The sequence below is a fragment of the Amblyomma americanum genome, chromosome 9 (assembly GCF_052857255.1).
Source record: "Amblyomma americanum isolate KBUSLIRL-KWMA chromosome 9, ASM5285725v1, whole genome shotgun sequence".
Taxonomy (NCBI): Eukaryota; Metazoa; Arthropoda; class Arachnida; order Ixodida; family Ixodidae; genus Amblyomma; species Amblyomma americanum.
The window spans coordinates 19,991,716-20,011,919 of NC_135505.1; the positions used below are offsets into that span (position 1 = coordinate 19,991,716).

At 44.4% G+C, this 20,204-nt stretch overlaps 1 protein-coding gene across 2 annotated transcripts in view; it reads left to right on the plus strand.

Moving 5' to 3' along the window:
• Positions 1–20,204, plus strand: part of LOC144105752 (sodium-coupled monocarboxylate transporter 2-like) — a 230,096-nt gene that overhangs the window by 178,997 nt on the left and 30,895 nt on the right. For both annotated transcript variants that reach the window (XM_077638865.1, XM_077638866.1), the window contains exon 11: positions 3,174–3,241. In XM_077638865.1, the coding sequence (XP_077494991.1) occupies positions 3,174–3,241 (68 nt within the window). The remainder of the gene's footprint in view (positions 1–3,173; positions 3,242–20,204) is intronic.

Genomic DNA, 20,204 nt, shown 5'->3' on the forward strand with positions numbered 1-20,204 from the left:
GCGGGACAGTACGCACTGAGTGCACCATGTTTGCGTGTTTTTGGGCATAATTCACGGCGTGACAATAAATTGTGGTGCAGTTGGTTGAGCCGCAATGCAGAAGAAAGGAAGCGGCATAACTTTACACAAGTTTATTGCAGTCAGATAGGCGCGAAAGTGACGGGCAGGGCCTGAAGAGCAACACAAGTTGTCCGACGGATCGGCTTCGCGGCTACTCTTGCCTCTCTGCGTTGAAATCTAATCCGTTGGTTCGCGTCTCTTGATCCGCATTGCTGCTCTTCGGTCGGCTAGCGAACAGTGCAAGAAGGAGCCGCCGCGGTGGCTGAGTGGTTATGGCGCTCGGCTGCCGGCCCGAAAGACGCGGGTTCGATCCCGGCCGCGGCGGTCGAATTTCGATGGAGGCGAAATTCTAGAGGCCCGTGTACTGTGCGATGTCAGTGCACGTTAAAGAACACCAGGTGGTCGAAATTTCCCAAGCCCTTCACTACGGCGTCCCTCATAGCCTGAGTCGCTTTGGGACGTTAAACCCCTATAAACCAAACCAAACCAGTGCAAGAATCAAATAACGCCTGCAACTCGATCGCCAGCTCTCATTCTTTATGTGAAGAAAATAGCGCCAGAGCATGCAAACCACGAAAAGACAAGGACGAGACACAAAGCGCTAACTCAACTCATCGTGCCGCTAAGTGCGCAACGTTTGAAGCAGCACCGGACTCGGGTATTATCGCGCACGACGCGTAGTTTTTCTGTTTTCATTTTCGCGACCTTCAACAAGTGTGTCGTTTAAACACCGGTCCAGCGACGCTACGATCTCGGCGAAGTCGCGAAGTGTTATTTCCCAGATTATTTGAATTTTCAACTGTCCGCCTATCAGAAGCTGGCGAACACAGGAAATATCGGATAAAAAGCCACTCTGATTAAGCGGAATACGCAGACATGAATGTAAATTCTAAAATAAGAAGCAAAATGATTGATTAATATAGCTTAGCAGAGTGTGCGTAAATTTCGGTTGGAGCTCGTGGAAAACGAATATGCATATGTGCTTGTACACCTCTCGGATAACATTTCCCTTATTTAATTCTGACAGTGAAAGAGGGCGAAAAGAAGACAGAATTAATAGGTTTATGGTTAATGGGGGCTTAACGTCCCAACGGGACTCAGGCTATGAGGAGCGCCGTAGGGAAGGGCTGCTGAAATTTCGACCACCCGGATTCTTTACCGTGCACTGACATCGCACAGTACACGGGCCTCTAGAATTTCGCCTCCATCGAAAATCGACAGCCGCGGCCGGCATCGAACCCGCGTCTTTCGGACCAGCAGCCGAGTGCCATAATCACTGAACCACCGCGGCGGCTAATTGCCAAGATCTCCGGAGTTAAGCGGCTCGGTGAAAACACGAAGCAGATCCCATGGTTGGTCATGTGGACAAGCTACTTCGCGTCGTGCATCACGTTGTCTTCTTTTGCACTAGCAATCGGACTTGTATCGGCCCAGAAGTTGAGAACTGTGGACGATTAGTTTTTCCCCATACCACCCCATACCTCGCACTTTCGCCCGCTTCAGCCGCTCTGTTACTTGGGAGCGGATAAGCACCCGATGCAGCGCTCCGCCTGCTAATTCCGCCTACGAACCGGTCGAAAAAGTGCAGAACTATTCTCCTAGAATAAAAAAAAGCGTTTCTAACCAAAAGCTGTAGGCACTATTTGAAGTATTCGCATACGCGAGTTAGTTTCGAAGGCAACGTCGCTTGGCGCAGTGAAGGCGTGCTGCGTTTTTGCTTACACCCCACGTCGCTGCCGATCGCAGCGCCACCTTTGTTTACAAACATGACGCTTGTCTATAGAATACGACCCCTGGGTCTCACAAAGCCCTGTCACACGGTAAGTCCACTGCTCATCGAGCCAATGGCTGGCGAACTGGAAGGCAAGGAAGCTGAAGATTGGTTAAGGAAAGGAAATGACTCCGTAACTGTCTCATATATCTCGGTGTACACCCGAACCGCGCCGTAAGCGAGGAGAGGAGGGGAAAGTGAAAGAAGAAAGAGAGAAAGAGGTGCCATGGTGAAGGGCTCCGATATAATTTCGACCACCTGGGGATCTTTAACGTGCACTGACATCGCACAGCACACGGGCGCCTTTTGCAGTTCGCCTGCATCGAAATTCCTCACAGGGATTCTGAAAGTGCATTGAATTCGATCGGGACGGACTCACTGGCGGTTCTAAAAAAATTCCCAAAAAATGCTACTTTCCAAGATAACTAGCATATTGCGTCGCCACAACAAGAAATTTACTCCCATATAGATGAATCCGCAAACCAATGTGTGAACCAGCTATCCGTGTCGCTTGCTTATAGCGAGTAGCGGATGCCACGTCAACTGTGACAGCAGCGCTTTTGCGAGTGTGAAATGTCATCCGTGCATGTACAATCCCTTAAGTGCGCCTGTATCTTTTGCATAATATTTCATCATAAAATATAGCTGTGAGTGTGCACGCTTCCCGTCTGCGTCCTTCCCTTTGTCCAACGTCTGTTGGTGCACTCAGTATAGAATAAGGCGCACCAGGAGGCTTTGCGCTTCAGCTGTGAGTTTGGAGCGGGCGCCGTTTCGCTGACACAGCGTCGGACCCGAACACCTTACTGTCGCAGAACATGTAGGCGGCCACAGAAGCTATTCGCGACGACTGGACGTTTGTCCTCGCACGCAAAGGGGGCGTAGTAGGCGGAGGCGCCGTTTCCAAAATTTTACAAAGCTCGTGATGAGCCCATCATCATCCTCACGGGATTCCGCTCCTCGCTCTTCGCTGTGGTGAAATAGACGGAATGAGGAGAAAGTCAGGAAAGCGGTCCTACCGGGGCGCGGGCGTCGGCACGCTTTTAAGTGTTATGATCCAGCAATATATAGAAGCAGGAAAATAACGCATTTTATTGAGTGAAATTAATAATGTGCATAATTTTAACTTTGGACGGCGCTGGACGGCATGTACTGCGTTGCCATAAGCGAAGAGAAGCAGGGAGCGGCGCGTTGTAGGCTGCTTGCCTCAAAAACTCACCTGCACAGGTGTCCCGCCTGACCTGGGCCTGCCTCAGGGTCTCAAAGCCCATTTTTTCCCCATTCTCTATGAATATTGAGAACGCGCCGACGCCAGTCACACAGAACAACCGTTCTTTTCGTTCAGGGGCCGGAAGTGGGACAATCATGACCCTTGCCAGCCTCGTGCTTCCTTACGTGAGTTCTGCGGCAAAGGTAAGCGCCCATCGCGGAGCCGATTTTCATTACTCTGGTGCCGTGGTTTCGGTTGGCTCTTCTGGGTCAGACACGCTGGCTACTTCTTGAGCGCCACGTCATAAATGCCGTCGCTCGTCGAGCGGACGTAGAGGGCGACTCCGTTGAATTTAGCGCGATAGCGTTAGAGTGCTCGGTTGGTGGCAAGCCATGTGGTGTGAAAACGAAATTCCCATTGGTTTATGGCCATGTGGCGTCACAAGTATTTTTTACATGACGACACAAGCAAAAAATAAGAAGCAGGAAAGGTAAAAATTATTTTAAAAATGAAACATCGCAGTTCAAGACTTGAAAAAAAAACTGAAATAGAGGAACTAAACAAAAACGCAAAAGACTTTTTTAAATACAAATTATAAAGAAAAAAGAAAAAATCAAAATGCAATAAAGTAAACAACAGTTTCCATGTCCGCGAAGTGGCATGCAAAGAGGACCGTAGGCCGGTGAAGGGAGCCGTCAAGTAGATCTATCGTGTTTTAACCTTAAGGCAGAGATTGAGTGTCCCTCGAATTTTTTCTTCTCCGTAAGTATCGATTTTATAGCTGTTAATTGCTGTTTGCTCAGCAGCTAATAAGGGTGAATTTATTGTTGATAACGTTCAGCATGAAAACGGAACATAATGCTCCCGGCACTAGATTTAATCTGGTGACGTCAAGGCCAAAAAAGAGAAAGAACAGCGTGATCACCGTTTGAAGTGCAGGGATCCTCAGTGAATTAGCAGTTGGCGGTGGCGACACTTGCACTCTACGAAAAAAAAAAGCTGGCCCAGTGGGGAACAAAGAAAACTTTAGTCCTCAAATCCCCGCGTTAGTCCCTAAATTTGCACACGACACTCTTCTTGCCACATATGCGCGCCGTGCGCGAACTCAGCGGACTGTGTGGTGAGAAAGAGGAAAAGGGGGGCGAATCGCAGAGTACATCAGCAGGCGGAAATCACGCGAGAAGAGCTCGAGTGCAATAGTACTCGCTTTTTTACTTGGTTTATGGTTTGGTTTATGGGGAATTTAACATCCCACAGTGACGAAGGCTATGAGGGACGCCGTAGTGAAGGGCTCCGGAAATTTCGACCACCTGGGGTTCTTTAGCGTGCGCTGACATCGCACAGTACACGAGCCTCTAGAATATCGCCTCCATAGAAATTCGATAGCCGCGGCTGGCGTCGAACCCGCGTCTTTCGGGTCAGCAGCCAAGCTTCATAACCACTGAACTACCGCGACGGCACTCGGTTTTTCTAAGCTCTGGATGTCGTCTAAGGCCAGTGAGAGCGCCGCCGCTGTCCGTGACGAAGCGGATATACTATTTTGGATGACAAAAAGGCTTCGTGCAACTGAAACGACCAGCAGCTGTGCATCTGCATAAACAAGTACTGCGCGCTTCAATGCGTGTCGAATGCGAGTTGTAAAGGTTAGGGTTAAGCAAGTACACGTAGATTCATATCTTTGACGTTTGTTTACGAGCTTAAGTGATGCTGTGTAAGTATTGGCAACACTTTGCGAAAGAGTGATGCGGCAAGCAGTATAATTCCCCGCCACTCTGTCCGCCAGTAACAAAAAACGCTTGAGGTGACTGCGGTAGCCCGCACTGGGAGAATGCGAAAGCATTGACGCCTCCTCGTTTCTCTTTGCCCCTCTTTGGTTCACTCTCGCCTCTTTTTGCTCACATTACCTTGATTAAGCACTGATGTACATTCATCCAATTTTCCAATTACCACAATAAATTGTGTTACTTAATCAAGTTCCATCAATTGCCCATTTTGAGTTTTCAAATTTGCAGCCACGTGATGGCTCCGCCCACACTTCCGGTTTTTCAAATTTGGCGTCACACGCTGCCCCGGATCCGCCCACTTTTTGTACATTTTTGGCTATAAATAATTAACTATTGGGCTTACCGATCTAATTCTTTTTTCGACATCAATCTCAAGTGATCCTCTTTCGATTAATACCATTCGTTTGGCGCTATCTCTTCTAAGTTCCTCACAACTGCTGCGGACACATTTTGTGGATGCGTTTTGCGGTCACGACCTTGTCGACATAGCCTAGTAATGCTTTCGCATTAAAAACGAAGTGAACCATGGCCTTCTATATTTGTTTTCAAAAGGCTGTTACGTGCATCTGCCAAAGCCATAAATCAGACCAACTTATCTGCAAAAAGAAACGAAAGGAAAAGAGCTGTTACGGTTGTGAACTACCGGTCGGAATATATGCAGTTCAGCACTTTTTTTTTGTTAAAACTCGATTTAGACCACTGTGCGTCCGTATTAGGGCTTACCGCAGTACGCTGCAAAAGCACGTGAAATGAAAATCGCCAATCTTTGCTCTAATCGTCAATACGTTTCCTATAAATCCGAGCGCAAAACACAGGCAATGTATGGGCTTCGCATATAAGGCTTTCATTTCCCGTCTCAGTCTGTATGTTGCCGTGGCGTGCTTAGACCTTTCTTTTCGGGCACTATCTCTATGCAATGAAGAAAAAGAAATGTTGTGGTGGCCTAGTCATACCACTTGTGGGTATGTGCCATTGTGTGAGGTCAACAACAACAACAATAGTCATACCCGCGCTCGGTTCCCAATCCGAAGTTTGACAGTTCAAATCCTGGTGTTTTCATGTGTGTATTTCTGTTTCCTTTATCGTCGTTATTATGTCAAGTGCTGTCGGAAAATATCTCAATCTAAATGTTGCTTCGTTTCAATTTGTTTAATTTTAGTTATTTCCAAAAAGACAAACCTCTCGCCCCCTGTTAGTCCCTTATTTCTAAGAGTGCGGATTTCATTTCTTTACCTCTTCTGCCTTATAAATAACTGCGCAATTGTTACCAGCGCGAGAAACGCAGTGAAGAGGAATTCACGGGACACAGCGGTAGGCATTCAATATATTTCTTAGACACACAAGCGCATGGACTCAAAGATATTTTCTCCTATTGGTTTTTCCCCTTCTTACCACTTTTTCTCCCTTTTATTCAGTTCAGCGAGCAGTCACACTCGTTCAACGTAAGCACGCTTGCCTAGAATGCCGGAGCCGTGTGCTGGGGATCAAATATATTGGTCTTGGCTCAGCTGCTCCATTATTGAGGCAGGCCAATTGGTTTGTCTTCCTAAAGTTTAGATTTGGTCATTGTTGAAACTTGTCGAAAGAGATGTGACTGCAGTATATCATGACACTGCTGTTGAGCGCTGTGTGCGGCGAGGGGGCCGACAGAGAGTAAGGCATTCATTGCGTTGACGTCCGCCTCCTAGGCAACCTTTGCTGCCTCAATAAAACACTTAGCCTTCGAAGAGAAAGGAAACACGCACGAGCTCTGTCTTACAACTGGTCTGTCGATTTATTCCTAAGGCAGAGAGAGAGAGGAAAAGCTTTTATTATGAGCAAAGGCAAGGAGCGCGGCGTCCAGAGGGTGGAGCCCCAAGGGCAGAGCCATATTTGCCGTAGCTACCTGTGTGGCCCGGGCGATGACGTCACGCGCTGGTCGTCCAGGGATGGGCTAGACAGGACGGCTGCCCACTGGGTAGGAGACGGGTGGGGTACAGGGAGTACTTAGGGAGGATTGGGGCTTTCGCATGTGGAATGGTAGGCGGTTAAATGTGCTCCAATTTCCGGGTCAGTGTGTTGAATAAAAGGTGTGCCTAAGCGTAAATAAGGGATACTGTTAGTGTGGATTTGGCGCCGCCTCCTCTCCTCTGAGTTTTTTGTGAAGTCGTGAATATATATTCTGCGAGAGAGAGTGTAATGTTGAAGTACATGGGAATAAGTGAAAGAGATAGGCTCTGCCTACTTTGGGTTGGGATGGCCTTCCACTGGTGCCCGCTGGGTAAGTTCTTGGCCGGTCACATCAGCACGCTCATTTCCAGGGTGAAACGCATGCCCAGGTGTCCACACGATGTGGGTTTTCGGCATTTGATTCGAGCCATGTATAATGCTACATGAAGCAGATGCGTGGCTGTACGTAGTTGCGGTAGGCAGTTTTCGAGTCAGTGGATGATTATCGATTGCTTCGGCGGCCTTGTTCGGACAGCTAGAGCCATGGAGCATTCTCCTGAATTACTGCTATTTATAGTGCGTGCTGTGACTGTGGTCACTGTCACAAGCCCAGTCAAACACCGCCGAGTCGCAATCGTTGCTGTAGAGTGTGTTTCGGCGTCCGTGTGCACTTTCTACATTTTTACCACAGCTATAGAGCAGGATTTTTGGCCTTGCGGTGCGTCTTCCCTCGTTGAATTCCGTGTATAGTTTCTACATTTTTACCATAGATATGGTGGAAGGTTTTTAACCTTGCCGTACGTCGTCCCTCGTTGAATTCCGTGCATAGTTTCTACATTTTTATAATAGATGTGGTGGAGGGTTTTTGGCCTTGCCTTGCGTCTTCCCTCGTTGAATTCCGTGCATAGTTTCTACATTTTTACCATAGATGTGGTGGAGGGTTTTTGGCCTTGCCTTGCGTCTTCCCTCGTTGAATTCCGTGTATAGTTTCTACATTTTTACCATAGATGTGGTGGAGGGTTTTTGGCCTTGCCTTGCGTCTTCCCTCATTGAATTCCGTGTATAGTTTCTACATTTTTACCATAGATGTGGTGGAGGGTTCTTGGCCTTGCCTTGCGTCTTCCCTCGTTGACTTCCGTGTATAGTTTCTACATTTTTACCATAGATGTGGTGGAGGGTTTTTGGCCTTGCCGTGCGTCTTCCCTCGTTGAATTCCGTGTATAGTTAATTCATTTTTACCATAGATGTGGTGGAGGGTTTTTGGCCTTGCCTTGCGTCTTCCATCGTTGAATTCCGTGTATAGTTTCTACATTTTTACCATAGATGTGGTGTAGGGTTTTTGGCTTTGCCTTGCGTCTTCCCTCGTTGAATTCTGTGTATAGTTTCTAGATTTTTACCATAGATGTGGTGGAGGGTTTTTGGCCTTGCCTTGCGTCTTCCCTCGTTGAATTCCGTGTATAGTTTCTACATTTTTACCATAGATGTGGTGCAGGATTTTTGGCCTTGCCGTGCGTCTTCTCTTGTAAAATTCAGTGTATAGTTTCTACATTTTTACCATAGATATGATGGAAGGTTTTTAACCTTGCCGTGCGTCAGCCCTCATTGAATTCCGTGTATAGTTTCTACATTTTTACCGCAGCTATAGAGCAGGATTTTTGGCCTTGCGGTGCGCCTTCCCTCGTAAAATTTCGTGTATAGTTTTTAAATCTTTACCATGGATGTGGTTCAGGGTTTTTGGCCTTGCCGTGCATCTTCCCTCGATGAATTCCGTGTGCACTTTCTACATATTTACCACAGATATAGAGAAGGATTTTTGGCCTTGCCGTGCGTCTTCCCTCGTAAATTTCCGTATATAGTTTTTACATTTTTGCCATAGATATGGTGGAAGGTTTTTAACCTTGCCGTGCGTCTTCCCTCGATGAATTTCGTGTATAGTTTCTACATTTTTACCGCAGCTATAGAGCAAGATTTTTGGCCTTGCGGTGCGTCTTCCCTCATAAAATTCCGTGTATAGTTTTTACATTTTTACCATAGATGTGGTGCAGGGTTTTTGGCCTTGCCGTGCGTCGTCCCTCATAAATTTCCGTATATAGTTTTTACATTTTTGCCATAGATATGGTGGAAGGTTTTTAACCTTGCCGTGCGTCTTCCCTCGATGAATTTCGTGTATGGTTTCTACATTTTTACCGCAGCTATAGAGCAGGATTTTTGGCCTTGCCGTGAGTCTTTCCTTGTAAAATTCCGTGTATAGTTTTACATTTTTACCATAGAGGTGGTGCACGGTTTTTGGCCTTGCCGTGCGTCTTCCCTGGATGAATTCCGTGTGCACTTTCTACATATTTACCACAGATATAGACCAGAATTTTTGGCCTTGCCGTGCGTCTTCCCTTGTAAAATTTCATGTATAGTTTCTACATTTTTGCCATAGATATGGTGGAAGGTTTTTAACCTTGCCGTGCGTCTTCCCTTGTAAAATTCCGTGTATAGTTTTTACATTTTTGCCATAGATGTGGTGCAGGGTTTTTGGCCTTGCCGTGCGTTTTCCCTCGTTGAATTCCGCGTATAGTTTCTACATTTTTACCGCAGCTATAGAGCAGGATTTTTGGCCTTGCCGTGAGTCTTCCCTGGTAAAATTCCGTGTATAGTTTTACATTTTTACCAGAGAGGTGGTGCACGGTTTTTGGCCTTGCCGTGCGTCTTCCCTTGATGAATTCTGTGTGCACTTTCTACATATTTACCACAGATATAGACCAGGATTTTTGGCCTTGCCGTGCGTCTTCCCTTGTAAAATTCCATGTATAGTTTCTACATTTTTGCCATAGATATGGTGGAAGGTTTTTAACCTTGCCGTGCGTCTTCCCTCAATGAATTTCGTGTATAGTTTCTACATTTTTACCGCAGCTATAGAGCAGGATTTTTGGCCTTGCCGTGAGTCTTCCCTTGTAATATTCCATGTATAGTTCCTACATTTTTGCCATAGATATGGTGCAAGGTTTTTAACCTTGCCGTGCGTCTTCCCTTGTAAAATTCCGTGTATAGTTTTTACATTTTTGCCATAGATGTGGTGCAGGGTTTTTGGCCTTGCCGTGCGTTTTCCCTCGTTGAATTCCGTGTATAGTTTCTACATTTTTACCGCAGCTATAGAGCAGGATTTATGGCCTTGCCGTGAGTCTTTCCTTGTAAAATTCCGTGTATAGTTTTACATTTTTACCATAGAGGTGGTGCACGGTTTTTGGCCTTGCCGTGCGTCTTCCCTGGATGAATTCCGTGTGCACTTTCTACATATTTACCACAGATAGAGACCAGGATTTTTGGCCTTGCCGGGCGTCTTCCCTTGTAAAATTCCATGTATAGTTTCTACATTTTTGCCATAGATATGGTGGAAGGTTTTTAGCCTTGCCGTGCGTCTTCCCTCGTAAAATTCCGTGTATAGTTTTTACATTTTACCATAGATGTGGTGCAGGGTTTTTTGGCAGTGCCGTGCGTCTTCCCTCGTTGAATTCCGTGTACAGTTTCTACGTTTTTACTATAGATTTTAGGTAACAACGATGTCAGTCGCACTGGACACGTTGCCTCAATATCCGGTTATCTGAGGTTAAAAATTCTTTATCGCCGACAACGCTTTCTCAATTACGTGATTACTGTACAAAATGTAACTGTCGCCCGGTCTTCCTTGAAACGGAGGTGTTTCGCAAGGGACCAGATCAGCACTCGAGGGAACTTGTAGAGGCTTAGTTCATAGCCAACAGTGGTTGCAACTGCGTGAGTGATCTTTCGACCTCTAACAAAAATAAACAGCGTGCATATCTTGCAACAGTGGGGAAAAATCTACCCTGGGGGAATATTCTCTCTCGTTCTTCTCTTTTTACACATTTTCTTTGCAGCCCAATTTTTTTATGTTCTTCATAATATATATTTCTTGGCTTCGTAAAGAACGAAACGATCAGCTGTTAGACAGCGGCCTTGCGTGCATTCCTTTTCTTTTCACCATAATACAAACTCCAAAGCCATTCCTACTCTCCCTGTTCCGCATCTTCTCTCAATTCCTGCCCTAGAGTATCGAGGTTATTTCCTGTGCTCTCCACTACGGGGATGTAAACAGAGATTAGCGCAGCAATTAGGTGCGCGAAGCCAAGGCAACAGCAGTGGTTGAACGAGCACATCGCTGAGCACCTTTTCCCGTGTCTTACAGGAGTATCGTCACGATAAACTTCGCCCGCCATCCGACGCCTGTCCGCCGCTTGTACCCATTTTTTTGCTGAAAGCCTGCCCACAGCAGTGGAGTGCACCTGTGGCTGGCTAACATATCTTCAAAGTTAACGGCTATCCGTGACGTCAACAGCAACAAAGGCTATATATTTCCTCAACGGAAGCAAGATATCGCATTGGCAGCAGCAGTGGCGGAGCGAGCACATCGCTAAGCACCTTTTCCCGTGTCTTACAGGTTTGTTGCTGGATTTTTTCTGGCTGTCAGATTACTTTAAACGTATCCGCAACATTGCTGCTGCCACATGCAAGTTTCTCTTTGATGTATTATATCGTTTGAATTTAAATCCTGCTTTATTTTGCTTGCATCTGGATCTTGCCACATAAACTGTAAACCATTGGAATACCCGCTGAGCACAATTCTCCGAAATGTCGAAAGAACTTGTGAAACTGTTCAAGCATGAACTAAAGCAAGAATTCAAAGTAGGATTCAAGCGAGAACTAAGAAAAGATATCCAAGAAATTAAGAGCACATTTACATACATAAACCAAAGCTATGAAAAAATGAAAACCTCAATTAAGAACGTTGAAGAAAAAATGAAATGCTCAGAAAATGGGTCACTAGTTTTCAGGGGGAACGTGATGCCCTGCGCTCGCAGTTAGACGATCATGAAATTCGTCTTGGCCAAAATGAACAGCAATACCGATGTTTCAACATTGAAATGTCGCCGTGCCGCGAACTGAGCATGAAAGCATTCTTGAAATCACCAAGAAAGTTGGCGTAGCTATTGGCGTTCCTCTTGAAAGTACTGACATTGAGGCATGCCACCGTGTCCGAACAGCCGGTAACACTACTGCTCGTAACATTGTCGTCCAGTTTACGCGCAGGGGAAAGCGCGACGCCTTTCTTGAAAAGGAGAAGAAACAAAACCTTACGTCAGAGGACTTAAACCTCAAACCAAAGGTCCCCATCTTTGTGAATGAGCACTTTACCCCGGCAACAAAACGGCTGTTTGGCGCAGCAAACAAGAAGCGAAAAGCAGTTGGCTGGAAATATTTGTGGACGCGGCATGGGAAAATCTATGCCCGAAAAGCAGGTGCCTCGTCAGTTGTCTGTATCGAGCACATTGAAGACCTGACAAAGTTGGTTTAGCTGTAGTGGCAATCGTACTTTTAGACTTCCTTCTTTCAAACGGTTCTTCAACCATGTGACATTAAATCTACACGAAAAGCAAAATACCCGGCATTATCTGTTTTTCACCAAAATGTGCGCTCTGTTTCGAAAAAGGAAGACGAACTGATGCTTGTACTTGAGATGTTCGGCACAGTATTTTCAGTTATCATGCTCACAGAAACATGGTACACCCAGGAATCACACGTGTTCAATCTGACTGGTTATTGGTCACTTTCTACATATCATTTAGATAAGCCAGGGGGTGGCGTCTTCATTTTAACCAAAGAAAACATAACCTGCGAAGACGTATCTGAATTTTGTGCGGTTACTCCACATTTCGAGGTACTTACTTTGCGCTCTGAAATGAATCTTTTTTTGTTTCGTATAGAAGCCACCTCCGGTGATTTCGACATATTTTTTTAATTTTTTGGAGGATATATTTGGTTATGTGACAGACAATAAGTTAGATCTTTATTTAGGGAGAGATATAAATTTGAATATGCTTTAACCGACGAGCACACGAAAGAAGCTCTGTGGTATTATGGACGCAAGTGGCTTTTGGAATGACATTTTAGAACCCACTCGTGTCGCTCCAGATAGTTCCTCATTAATAGATATATTTATCACAAATATTAACACAGATTTAACGACTGCAAATACTGTGTGCACTGGCCTCAGTGACCACTTTAGAATAGTAATGCTAGTTCGAAAATCTTATGTCGTAGCTAAAAAACCAAACAAAATTATTACGAGAAATTACCCCTGCTACACTTGATTCGTTTCGTCGTTCTGTTAGTAAGCAGGACTGGAAGCCTGTCTAAGCAACTCAAGATAGTGACACAGCTTACTGCAAGTTCATTGACCCCTTCAAAGCCCTGTACGATACACATTTTCCAATACGTCCAAGAAGGAAACCGAAAAATGCTCGGAAGCCTTGGCTGACGTGGGAAATGCTACATTCGATTAAACATAAAACTGGCCTGTATGCAAAGTTTGTAAAAGAGAAAGATACATATGCATTTTGTGAATTTAAAGCGTACCGGAATAAGCTTACGTATAGACTACGTGCAATAAAGAACGTCTATTTTGCAGATATATTTTCTGGTGAGAGCATAAAACTTTCTGATGTACTTTGGCTAAAACTGAACTCACTAATGCATTCTGGCACTCAATGAGTTATACCCGATACACTTATGCATTAAGGGAAACGGTTCATTGGCAGCCAATTAGCTGACGTCTTAAATAGCTTTTTCGTACAGCAGGCCGATTAGTGATTACTCCGGTGCAAACAATACACCGTTGCTGAACAATTCCTCTGTCAGAGTGCTACATGCCCATTCACTGTTCTTTTCTCCGACGGACTGCACAGAAGTATGCCTTTGTATGAAGTTCATCAAAAATAGTAAATCCGAGGATGTATGTAGGTTTATAGGTTTATATAGTGTTTAACGTCCCAAAGCAACACAGGCTATGAGGGACGCCGTAGTGGAGGGCTCCGGAAATTTCGACCACCTGGAGTTCTTTAACGTGCACTGACATCGCACAGTACACAGGCCTCTAGAATTCCGCCTCCATCGAAATGCGACCACGCAGCCGGGATCGAACCTGCGTCTTTCGCGTCAGCAGCCGAGCACCATAACCGCTGAGCCACCGCGGCGGCTCCGAGGATGTATGTGGCATGCAGGTACTTCATGTGAAGCACGTTCTTAACATACTTTGTCCAGTCATTACTTTTATATATACCTTGATTTTGTCCACGGGCGTATTTCCCCAAGCAATGCACACTTCACGTGTGGTTCTTATATTTAAATCTGGAGATCGTAGTCCTTTCGTCAACTATCTCCCAATCTCCATACTACCAGTATTTTCTAAAGGTATGGAAAAAATACTACGCACCAAAACTGTATCGTTTTTATCGCGTCATAATGTTCTGCTCGATTATCAACATGGTTTCAGCAAGGATCGATCAACACAAACAGCACGTTTAACGCAAAAAGAATTTAGCATTGAAGCATTCACAAAAACCATATGGTACTGGGCATCTATGTCGATTTTTCAAAGGCATTTGATCTTGTCAATCACACAAGTCTTCTTTCAAAATTGCACAGATACGGCGTTCGTAGAACACCACATGCGCCTCTTACATCATACCTTAGCAACAGGACACAATATGTCGAAATAAATAACAATAAATCTTCTTTGCAATCCGTCCATACCAGCGGGCCACAGGGAAGCATACTTGGACCGCTACTCTTCCTTATTTATATTAATGATATGGCACACTCACTCAGGACGTAAAGTTTAATTCCTATGCGGACGACACCACCACTTTCGTTACCGGAAGTACTCAAGCAGATGTAGAGGAGCGAGCAAATATGGCGCTTCAGGACTAGAACGCTTGGGTCAAAGCAAACCACTTAAAAATAAACGCAAGCAAAACAAAAGCTGTTCTCTACACTCCAAAAGGGAAGGAATTACCGGATGCCTTGAGCGTACGCTTGGGAACAGAAAAAAGTTGAAATGGTTAACTCTGCGAAAGTATTCGGAGTGGTCTTTTCAAGGCACCTTGCATGGAACGACCACATAGATTACTTGCATTCAAAAGTTGCATCAGCAGTTGGCGCCATCGCCCGAACAAGATACTTGCTGCCTTCTGAAATAAAACTCTTGTTATATACCGCGCTTGTGCTGCCGCTCTTACAGTACTGCAGCTTAGTCTGGTGCACCACAGGGGTAACTAACTTATCCAAATTACACTTGTTGCAGAAAAGAACATTACGGGACGCTGCGGGTGTGTCTTACTGTCATCCAACCGAAGAGCTTGTCTTGAAGTATAATGTCCTCTCTGTGTTCTCATTTTTTGATTACAAGATTATCGTAGCTTAAAAATATTTCGTAAAATCTAAGGTAAGCATTATCGCAAAGCATGCAGAATTAAAAGGAAATATCTGAGACCGAAAACCCGACAAAAAGAAAAATATCTTGTTTCAGTGCCTCGCACGTATTCATACACTCAATAATTATGCTACACTGTACCGAAACTACGGAATAAGTTGCATGCAACTGGATTCGGTCCAGTTAATGAGTCAAATCGCCAAATTGGTCTTTTTTGCCGTGAAAAATTGTGTGAATCTAGTGTTGCTTTGTATTTAGAATGTCATCTTGATGTATTTCTCATTTTAAGACTGCGTTTTTAAGACGTGTCTATTTTCTGTTTTTTTGCTTGGCTGTGTGTCTTATTTTCATACGGACAAAAGTAGTAATATAAAACTCTTTGATGTATAAAATTGTGCACGCCTTTCCAAACTTAACTTCCTCCTAGCTGTTGCTCTGCCAATTATTATAGGGGGCCAGGGCCTTGTCAAGCTGTCTTTCACAGCTTTTAGTCCTGGCCCCTTTCTTATCGATGAAAAGAAAAATAAACTTGACTTTAATTGACTTAACTAACATTTTATCGCACTTCAACGATGACCGTCGCGTCAATTTAGGAGAAAAGTTTTAAAAGACCGACCGTTCATTAGAGATGACAGCCATAGGCTTTCGCGTGCAGTGTTGCTCAGTATAGGTGCCCTAACCTAAAGTTTGCCGCGCGACGACAGCGCCGTGCTCCTCCCATAGCGGCTGAATTCCGAGGCGTTGATCGGGCGCGACGGCGCCACAGCGCTCTGACTGTTCAGTTCTGTATACAAACATACATAGTCTTTACCCCAAAAAAAGATTAATTATGCGCGATGATCGAAGACTCTAATGCTGATATTATTGTATTAACCGAAACGTGGCTAAAAATCAAAATAACGAATAGTGAACTGTTTCCTTGTAAAAATAAATGTTATCTTTCGGAGTGACCGAAAGGGCAGAGTTGGTGGTGGTGTCCTAATTGCTAATACTGAATGCATCGATTGTTTTGTTGTATCTGTCATTACTAATTTAGAGCTAATATGGTGCTGCCCAAATATTAACTATAAAAAATTAACAGTAGGCGCATGTTATCCATCCCCCATGGCTGACACATCTTTCTGCGATAACCTACAAGATTCCCTAAATCAGATTGTCACGCTTATCCCTGGAGCTGAACTTTTACTTCTAGGTGACTTCAATTTTCCAAATATCGTCTGGTCACATGATCACCTATATTCTTATCCCTCGTCCGCTGAATCCAATCTATTTCTTTCCGTTTCTTCAGACTTCAACTTATCACGGATCGTTAGTTCTCCTACGCGTGTAACACAAAATACATAATCAATGCTAGACGTTATTCTTTCGACATTAACAGACAACTTACAGAGTGTTTCGCACCTGTCCGGGCTGAGCGATCATGATGTCTTACATTTCACGCTAACGATAACTCAAACTGAATAGAGCAGACAAGAAAGAAAATTTCGTGATTTTAACAAAACTGACTACCCTGCTATAAGCAGCGAACTCTGCGCACTTCCTAGATGTGTTCCTGCCATCATATCTTGGTCGATCCAGAGAGCCTAACTGGGGCAATGTTCAAAAATAAAATTTCCAAGTTAATCATCCGATACGTCCCGCTTAGAACCACCTACACTAGCAACAAAGCGCTTTGGTATAACACTCATCTAAACAGGTTATCGAACAAGAAAAAAGTATTTATTTCGTTCAACTAAACACTCTTAAAAATTATCTGATTGGTTAGAGTACAAAAAAGCGGCCAAATGTTATGTCACGTCTTTATGGTCAGCCCAGTTTTAATTTTTAAACACTGCTGTTCCACAGTTACTAAAACCAACCCAAAGCAATTTTGGAATGTAATTCGAGGCAACACTAATAAGAGTGTCCTATCACTGCTTTCCAATTCTAGGGGCTCAGTGCCGCCTTATCTCTGTCCAAAATTATTTAACAACACATTCAAGGTAATTTTCATCCCCAATACTCAGCACTCAGATGCCAGTTGTGAATGCTACCAATTATCAGATCATAGACCCCATAATATTTCATTTCATTTATTTCATCCTTAAAGGCCCGAAGGCATTACATAAGGAGGGGCTTACAAATGGTTCTGTGTATATGCACTCATGACGAAAACATAGGCACAATGAACTTAACATTGGAACTGTAAACACTAAAACAAAGGATAAAATAGGGAGGATCAAGCGGTTACAAAAAAGCTAAGCAAAAAAAAGAAAAAGCACAAAAATACAGGGAACAATACAGGAAAAAGTGCAGGGCAACTACAGGTTCGCGTGTTCTGAAAGTGTTTCGCGCGGAATGTTTTGCGATCGTAGCATGAAAATATGTCGTTTGACAGGGCATTCCAATGAGTTATTGCGTCAGGAAAAAAAGAACTGCTCATTGCTAAAGTACTGCTCTTTGAGTCAACAGGTATCAAAGCTATTATGAATAAATTAAAACCCAAATTATCTTGCGGAGTTGCGAGATCAATATTAAATTTTTGCAAAATACGGTGGAATGCAGTTCAGTAATACTAGAGTGCATTTTTTCACAATCATGTAACTCTGGCACTCTACCTCATGACTGGAAATCTGGAAAAGTAATCTCCATCCACAAGTCACGTCCAACACATGATCCCCTCACTTACAAGCCCATTTCCCTTACATCTGTACCATGTAAAATCATGGAGCACATTATATACACACATCTTGTTAAACCTTCTCGAAAAAAACTTTTTCTCAAGTGCCCAGCATGGATTCCGTAAACATTTCTTTTGTGAAACTCAGCGTGTCTCCTTCACTAACGAAATGCATGCCTATCTCGACTCTGGCTTTTCAATTGACTGTATATTTCTTGATTTCTCCAAAAAGCTTTTGACAAAGTAAACTATGCGCTAGTTCTTCATAAACTAAGCGTCCTAAGCATTGACCCTGCAGTAATTGATTGGATTCGCGCTTTCATCACATCCCGCGTTCAGTTTGTAACTACTAATGAAGTTAACTCACCTTCGGCTCCAGTCCACTCCGGCGTTCCGCAAGGGTCGGTTCTGGGTCCTCTCTTATTCTTGATTTACATAAACGACTTGTCTTCTTGGGTTTCTTCCAAAATTGGCCTATTTTCTGATGACTGTGTTTTGTACCGTAAACTTACTGATAATTCCGATGTCCTATTAGTTCATAATGAACTTAATAATATTAACGAATGGTGCCATCCATTCATGATGCATGCAATAAAATATTAAAAAATGCAAATCAATGAGGGTATCTCGCACTAGCTTAACAAATCCCACGTATACGTTAAATAACGTCTTATTAGAATCTGTGACATCATACCGCTACCTTGCTGTAATGGTTAGCAATGACTTCTCTTCGAAATCACATGTCAGTTCCATCATCGCTAAAGCCAGTCGTACTCTTGGATACATTCGTCGTAATTTCTCTCTTGCACCATCATCATTAAAATAATAATGTACACAACCTACATTTGTCCACAGCTCGAATGCGCATCATCTGTTTATGATCCCGGCCAAGTAACCCTCATATAGTCCCTTGAGGCAGTGCAAAATCGCTCAGCCCAGTTCATCTTAAATAACTATCAAAGGACAGCCAGCGTTACTAATATGAAAGCATACTAGTAAAGATTTGTTGCATGTGCCCTGATTAAATTTGAGTGTACCAGTTTTGAATGCATTAGAGAAAAATACAACTGCTTTTTAGTCTTCATGGGCAACAGGTGCTTGATTCGATTGAGAACACCTATAGATCGAGCTACATGCAAACGAACATGATTTAAATGGTCGTATCAGCAGTACGCCCACGCTACATGTCTCAAACTTCAACAGAATGGGATTCATTAATGCGCACCGGCATCGCAAAATGCGCTTTCGTATTTCGCACAAATCTAAACGCGGCGCGATTCGACCTGCGGCACTGGGGTGAGCAGCCTAGCGCCAAAGCCATTGAAACACCGATGGAAAGGGAAAAGAAAAAGGTAACAGAAACGTGTCACCAGCACGCTGCTCCACTACGGCACCTCTTTCTTCCTTTCTTCTTTCACTCCCTCCTTGGTCCCTTCCCTTACGGCGCGGTTCAGGTGTCCAACGATATATGAGACAGATACTGCGCCATTTCCTTTCCCCCTTAAAAACCAATTATTATTATTATTATTATTATTATTATTATTATTATTATTATTATTATTATTATTATTATTATTATTATTATTATTATTATTATTATTATTATTATTATTATTATTATTGTCACCAGCACGCACGGCGGAAACAAGTAGATCGAGCTGAGCAAGCACAATTTGAAGACACGAAGAAAAAAACTAATCGCGAAACGCATTCGTGCCGCAGTTTCGTTCGAAGGTCGGCTTTGATTGCAGTTTTCGTACACCCCATGGTTATGCACTCTGCGCGCAATACTAGGGCGTGATGAAAGCAGCGCCCTTTTGGGCTGTTTGCTTGAAGCCGCGCACATGCGCTGCTCCCTCTCTAAAGCACGAGAGCGCGCGCAAAATATATTCGCACCAGTGTCAAAGCACGAGGACAGCCCTCGAGCGGGCACACTTTTCTCTCACAACGGCGTCCATGCACGAGCGGAGAGCATAGCGTGCGCGAAGCAAGATCCTCTCACAACGATGCCGAAGCGCGAGCCAGAAAGAACGAGTGCGCGCGCACACGACTATAAAATTCAGTGGCGAAGCTCGTCGTCCTGCCTGATCAATTATGAGGAGTCGCTCGGAGAGGGCTCTGTTGGACGGACGCACGGACGGACGGACGGACGGACGGACGGACGGACGGACGGACGGACGGACGGACGGACGGACGGACGGACGGACGGACGGACGGACGGTTGGATGGATGGATGGATGGATGGATGGATGGATGGATGGATGGATGGATGGATGGATGGATGGATGGATGGATGGATGGATGGATGGATGGATGGATGGATGGATGGATGGATGGATGGATGGATGGGACTGACCCTTAAATCGGGCGGTGGTTCAAGTAACCTAGCCATGACTTATTAAATTTTACTCTTGTCTTGATTCTAACCACGAATCAGATAACCATTGCTTGGTTACTTCCATCCGCTTAAAATCTACTTTCCCTTCACTGTCCATGAACCACAATGCCTTGGATAAATC